Below are 7,411 nucleotides of genomic sequence, written 5' to 3' on the forward strand. Positions count from 1 at the left end.
ATTAGCCACACTCTAATTGGCTAGAGAGTATGTTTATCGCTTATCCGTCGCAATCGTCTTTTAGCGACGGAATAGCGACGGATTTTTCCGTCTCTGAACCCCTGTTTCAAAATAACCATATTAACTTAGCCATTTCCATTTCATGGCAGCCCATTTGATATTAAGCCAATTACGAAATTAGACTATCCTCATTGGTGAACAGCTCACCATGGCTCACCAAAAAAACTTAAATATATAAATTAAAAAGAAAAGAAATGGTGTGAGCGGATTGCCCCCACAACCTAGCTCACCATAGTTCATGATCTTTTTCTCTGTTTTTCTTTTTTATATTTCATTTATTTTATAAAAAAATAGACGTGATTTTATTTTTAAAAATAAATAACGTATATTAAAATACATAAAATAAAATTATCTACAAAATGAGTTTAATGTTGATATATTTTTTGATAATTTTTTAAAAATAAAATAGAGGATTGGGTTGGGTTGCTAATGTGAATAAAAGTTAATGGTTAGTTAGGTTGTGTATGTGGAAGATAGAGAAAATAGTTTTCTAATAAATATTTAGGTTGAGTTGGGTTGCCAATGAAGGTAGTCTTAGATTGAAAAAATTGAGCTTCCTCGTCTCATCTTATTGCTTACTATGGTGTTGTTTGTTTTTTTGAAGCAAAAATTTATAAAGTCTGCGGACCACCTCTGCAACCCTTTGCAGTAGAAGAGTTGGACCAAACGGCTGCAGACTGTAATAAGAAACGTGTTTTGTTTTTTAACATCTGCATGTTGCTGCAGATATTAACAAATTAAAATAAACTGATTTTATAAATTGAAATAGTTTTTTAATACTGAAAAATTAATAATGTATGACATTTCAGAAAGCATTTATGATATTTCAACAAAAAATAAAGATATTTTAGCAAAAAATAATGATATTTCATCAAGAAATTATCATTATTCAATATAAAAAATCAAAAAAAAAAAAAATTCAACAAGAATAAACAAAAAAAAATGAATAATAAGATTTCAGCAACATATAATCAAGAATTCATCAAGAAAAAAGAAGAAGAAGAAGTTGGAAGAGGCTGGAATATGCAATATAAGTGTTGCGCCAAACATAACACGTGCAAAAGTTTTTTACTCTGAGGAGTTCTAAAAACAAACAGCTACGAAATTAAAAGTGTTATGCGTGTGCTGCGTCGTACAATAATAAGAGGTTTGAAGAGATTTTTTGCAAAAAAACAAACAGCACCGAACAGGCGATGTGGGATGCGAATCATTTTTTTTAGAAGAGAGAAATCATTAACTTTTTTATACATTAAACAATATATGATGATAGTTATAAAGAAACGAAATTTTAGACCTGACAATGGGGTGAGTTTGGAGTGAATCAACCTTGATCCAAACCCTTTTAACAAATTTCAAAACTCGATCCAAACCCGCTCCATAACCCGCAGGGTTTTGAATAATCAAACTCATACCCTTATCCACCGAATCAGCAGATATCCAAACTCGCCCTGTAACCTGTAGGTTTTTTGAATAATCAAACACATTTTACTTAAATCATAAAAATATCACATTTGTTAAATAAAACAAATGTTGATTTAGAAAACACATTATGTACTCGAAGACATTCGATTGGAATTAAAATCATTGTTGTAGTTACTTCCAATTGGTTTTTGACCACTGATAGAGAATAACAATTACAAACTTTCTTCTAGTTGATAATTGAATTTATTGATTTATAAATGAGATTGATTATTACATGATGAAATATAAATGAAATGATATCATGATTCTTGGAAGAAGACTGGAAGTCTAGAAGTTCATTCCCCAAGTCCTATGTATAAATAGTTTACTCTTAGCCTTTTCTCTTTGGACTTTCAATTGGAATTTAAAGTAAAATTTAGGCAGTATAAAACAAAATTGTATAATTCTAAAATTTATATCGGACGAGTTATAAATGGAGCGGATCGGTGAAGATTCATACCCGACCCTTTTAATAAAAGGTTTAGCGGGTACGGGTCGTTAACGGGTAAACGGATAAAAAATTATGCTCCAAACCCGTATCATTGTTAACGGTTTGGATCGGATCAGAGTCAAAACCCGCCATTGCCAGGCCTACGAAATTTGCCTAAAAAAATATTTGTTAGATATATTTCTATCTTTATATATATATATATATATATATATATATATATATATATATATATATATATATATATATATATATATATATATATATATATATATATATATATATATATATATATATATATATATATATATATATATATATAGCATATCATATATCTTTTCCCTGGTCATTTTCTCACAAATCAAATTTGCAAACTTCATATATAACAAACAATCAAAACGTCATTTATCTATTAGTTGATTAAAAAGAAAAGGAAATGGATTATATATATATATATATATATATATATATATATATATATATATATATATATATATATATATATATATATATATATATATATATATCGGTTCCGGCGGATATACCTTGCGGTTAGCGGTTCCAAAAAAATAAGAACTGAAACCGGAACCGGAACCACTTAAGGCGGTTCCAAAACTTTAGGAACCAGAACAGGAACCACTTAAGGCGGTTTCAGTTCTGGAACCTACGGTTCCGGTTCTGAAAACAGGTATCCGATTTTTTTGCTCACCCCTTGTCCTAGATACACAAAGTAGAGTAGAAATACATGTGCCTAATATGTGTATATTAATAGTCCAACAACTATTTGATTCATTCAGACATGCAATAAGCCAATAACCGTTTTTTATCCATCGATTTCTCATCTCTCTTTGATTAACATGATTGTTTGAAGTCTAGAATCGTAGGCTTGAACTTTACCAAATTGAAAAAGAGACGGTGTTTGAAATTTCTTTTGAATCAATCCCTGTTGGTAATGATAATCTAGTGTGGCGTGGGCTCTTTGAGGTGCGCATCCCACCGACTAAAGAACTTTTTGAAATTAAATTTAGGTTAGTTGATAGCATTGATATCACACCATGCAGATACAGTTACCATCTTTGAAAGAAAAAAAAAAATAATGATTAAAAGAGTACAATGAAAACACACACTTACAAAAGAGTAAAGATACGAAACTTATAATTTACACTTTGTTATATATATTAGCATTTACCATTTGTTTAGAAAATTAGTTTATTGTACTTTAGAGTCCCCAATACGAATGAAACAACGGGTTCAAATCTTTCCACGACTCTTCCTTTTTTTGTATTAAAATAATTAAAAGAAACTAAGAAAGCGTGTTTGACGAAAGGAAAGTGACAAAGTCCAAAATATATATCAGAGACGACTCAAAGAATCAAACACGGGGTTCACGGCACCTTATCACATTTATCTCGTGCATATTGCACAACACAATTATTATTCTATTTATCACTATTTTCCCCATCATAATATTATTCACTTCCTTTTTTTCTCTTTCTCTCCCCCTATTTTTCTCTCTCAAATCAATAACTCCATTACGAATCCTTTGCAAATTGATCATGTCGGGATCACCCGCTGTTGAAATCGATTTCTTTCGTCTCAATGCTGAATCATTATCCGCTCCGAAGAAGCTTTCTGATCGTCGTGGTAGGTTTAATTTGCTGTTAATTAACTGGTTTATTGTGTTAATTACGTTATATCCGCATTGTTCCTGATCCGGATTATTGGATATGGTTGTGCAGACATCCAAGGCGTGATATCGAAGATCAATCCGGAGCTTCTGAAGACTGCGATTGCTTCCGCATCTGCTAACATGAGTTTCGTGGGGAGCAAGTCAGGTTCATCTCCTCAGCAATCTGAAACTCTGCCAGTTTTTAATCAGGATTGTAGCAGTGTTAATATGGCTAGATGTGGCGCTCCTTTGACGATCTTCTACAACGGAACAGTTTCTGTTTTCGACGTTTCTCCTATTCAAGCGGAGAATATCATGAAACTAGCTGAGAGTGGAAGTTTAGGTTATAAGACTGTTGTTGAATCAACACTTGTGAAGCCTACTACTGTTAGCAACCAAAATCCGGCGGTAGGCGGAGCACTCAACAAAGGTAAACGCAACGCCGACGTATACAATCTGTTTAACAACTTCTGATTATCCATTACTTTTCCAATTTCCACGATTTGCATAGGATTATACCGGTTTTTGATGTTTATTTGGTTCGTTTTGATCAGATCTGCCATTATCACGGAAGAAATCGTTGAGGAGGTTTCTGGAAAAGCGCAAAGAAAGGTTTGTTACAAATTTCTGTTTTGATTTCATCTCATCAATAACAACGTTTAAATTTTTTGATAATTTTTTATTTTTTAAAAATATAAATATCAATTAATTAAAATCATTCTTTGCTTATCTTCTATTTTGGAAAATTGTGCAGGCAGGTGTCGGCATCTCCATACGCGTATTCACAAGAAAATGCTTCTTTACATTGAAGAAAAGGCCGAAAGAGAAGATATATAGAAATACAAATATACAAAGACTTTAATTATATGAACTTTTTTTTTTTCTTTTTTCTTTTTCTGAAAAGGGTTTGGTGATATGTGGAGTTATTAGGCCAATTACAGAAATGATTCTTTTTATTATTATTATTATTTATAGTTGGATAATATGGTGGTCAACATAATCATATATGACCACGTTTGGTTTGTTTATTATCGACTAATGTTGTTCAAAGGTTCCTCAATTTGACCAAGTCATATTTGGAAACGTGACAATTCATTTTAATATACTTTTTTAAGACCTTTGATTCGCTGTAATCTTATCTTTCGCTTCATGGTTTTCAGATCTATTTTCCATTCATATTTCTTTATGTTGCGCTTATTTATAAAACAAATACAAATTAGCTCATTCACATTTACATTAGCGAGCTATATATAACGGCAGAACATTTTTTATTTTGTCGGTTTCACATTTCCTGTTAAGTTTGTTAACTATAAACTACTTAATAGTTAATACATACTTTCAAATTTGATATGTGTAGCTACAAAGTAATTTCTAATTATTTGAAAATATATTCGATGTGTTCAATACAAAGCTTTTACTTTTAGATTTAAGAAGAAACTTGAAAAAAATGAAAAAAAAGGCTTTTAGCTTTTATTTTAAACAAAAACTCATAATCTAAAAATTAATTTAAATAACATTTAACAAGAAAATTGCCTACATTTTGTAACAAATTACAATATTACCCTTAAAAGTAAAAAGTTGCCTACATTTTATGACAAGTTACAATATTACCCTTAATTAAAAATATTTTTAATGTGCACCTTGCAATACACAATACACTTTTGTAAATAATACGTTGTCACTAACATATATACTTTTGCATATTTTTATCATGGCAACACGCCTTTAATGTTGGATTCTTGTAAGTTGATTGTCAAGCAACAATTTGGAATCTCTTTACAAATGGTCGGGTCTGTTCCACTGAAATAGGGTTATGTTATTATACCTTTGATTCGATTCCGATACATTATTGATGTTGGTGATTCTTTTTGAAAAATGGGGTTTGCTTTTTCATCTCAAGTCTCAACTTTATAGAATTATAGATTACAATTTTGGATTGATGTCATGCACTGTCATGCATATCATTTATATCGACTATTGACTATTGGATAAACATTCAACACAAATAAGGATAGGCTTATTCTATAAATGTAACCCATTGTTTGGTGTACCCCTTCTATGTAAGTTTCAGATGTAAGTGGGTGAGTTTGTGAGTGTTTGATTTTTTTATGTAAAAGAAGGATACAAATAGTAGCACTGGATATTTGGTTTGCTCTTCTTGTTCATAGATTCCAATAAAGTTGTAGTAATCAATATGGGACTATTAACTTTGCATAATGCAGTATCCAAACATTTGAAAGATATATTGTTAGAAGATAAATTAAGAATATTTACAAGCTTCAATGACTACAATGGTCAATGTTGCGTGGATGGGAAATATCAAATATGTTTGTGATTCATTAACTAAATTGCATTAAATCATTCTAAAATGTCCTATTTGGTAATTCGTAGTCTTTTTGGTCCTTTCAACTTAGCTAATTGAAGTGAATGAAAATTTTAGTTCTTATATTAGTGAGAGTGATAACATCCTTAGGCTTTAGTGTATAGGTGCGGTTGTAGCCGTCGTTCACCACCTCAGCAAAACGGCACACCGTTCCCACCATGCGGTTCCTGCCGCGGTTCATCCCAATGCAGCTAGCTTCTACCGCATCTCTCTCATCTATATTGCCTCATATCTCTCACTTTCAATGACTACTTGCTAAGTTTTTTTTTCTCAAATTTTATATCCTATAAATACTCATAAACATTAATTTTTTAAACCACACCAACACCTCTATTTCTCTCAAAATCATTTGAAAATGTCTTTCTCTTCATTTAATATGTTTTAATTTCTTTATTTGTGTACTTCTGTTTAATGTTTTTTTTGTGGTTTGAAGTTTCTAAGTTTTTATAATTCTACTATGTATTTCTTTTATTTCAATTAATGAAATTTTAAGTTTTATTAAAATTAAATTGTTAAAAAAGTAACGTGGCATGTCATGGTTCTCACACCTAATGCGTGACAAAGAACCACACTTTTATAGTAAAAATGACATGACAATGAGGTGACGCCTATATAGCAAGAAGATAGTGTAGTAATCGTGGCACTACACCCTCTAGCAGTAACATATTGCCACTTAAGCTTAGCACACTGTCATCTTAATCTTTATGATGCCACCTCAATAAAATGTTCTTCTTAGAATTTATTGGGAAGTAATAGCATAATAGACCGGCACGTTTTTTATTTGTTTATTTTCAAACTTAAACAAATTCTATTTTTATAAAACACAAATATTTCATATTAAATAAAACAATTTACAAAATGATTTAAACATGATTAAAAAAATTAAAGAAAAAATTACATTAAATAAATATTTTGTCCCTAAATATTCAAAGAAGATTGTGGATGTAAATTGCATTAAAAATGTATTATATAAGTATTTAAAGATTATGGGTGTAAAATGATTTATTGGATCAAAGACCGGGACCATTATGGTAAGTTGGAGTTCTTCTCTCTCCTCTCACTAGCAAGCTCCTTTAGCACCCATTCACATATCTCATTCCTCATGGCCTTATATGAATTTTGGATGTATTGGTACAAGTACAACAACCGTATAAATATATAGATTTTAAAAATTCGTAGAAGTTTACAATTCACTCACTGTGCACTTTGATGATTGACAAACAACTCTCCGGTTAAAACAACCAATTTGCACAAGACGGTTCATTATTTAAATCTTGTACGAAAATTACAAGTTTACAAAACAAGCTCTTGAATAATTAGTTTTTCATTGTACAAGTCTCTTTTTTCCTTGCTTATTTACCGAGAAAAAATTAAATAAATTAGGCTTCCT

General features: G+C 30.7%; 1 protein-coding gene across 1 annotated transcript; it reads left to right on the plus strand.

The window, feature by feature from the left end:
* Positions 1-3,352: 3,352 nt before the first annotated feature.
* On the plus strand, positions 3,353-4,771 carry JAZ10 (jasmonate-zim-domain protein 10). Its single transcript, XM_079029976.1, has 4 exons — positions 3,353-3,613; positions 3,709-4,068; positions 4,193-4,250; positions 4,393-4,771. The coding sequence occupies exons 1-4, from the start codon at positions 3,526-3,528 to the stop codon at positions 4,445-4,447; spliced, it is 561 nt and encodes a 186-aa protein (XP_078886102.1). The 5' UTR covers positions 3,353-3,525; the 3' UTR covers positions 4,448-4,771.
* The last annotated feature ends 2,640 nt before the right edge of the window (positions 4,772-7,411 follow it).

Source organism: Lactuca serriola, chromosome 3, assembly GCF_051521515.1.
Source record: "Lactuca serriola cultivar US96UC23 chromosome 3, Lser_US96UC23_V15, whole genome shotgun sequence".
NCBI lineage: Eukaryota > Viridiplantae > Streptophyta > Magnoliopsida > Asterales > Asteraceae > Lactuca > Lactuca serriola.

Bases quoted from the DNA above. Each gene is read 5' to 3' on its own strand.
- JAZ10 (XM_079029976.1), top strand. From the start codon at position 3,526: ATGTCGGGATCACCCGCTGTTGAAATCGATTTCTTTCGTCTCAATGCT. The intron at 3,614-3,708 runs GTAGGTTTAATT...ATGGTTGTGCAG, and splicing joins GAAGCTTTCTGATCGTCGTG to ACATCCAAGGCGTGATATCG. The intron at 4,069-4,192 runs GTAAACGCAACG...CGTTTTGATCAG, and splicing joins AGGCGGAGCACTCAACAAAG to ATCTGCCATTATCACGGAAG.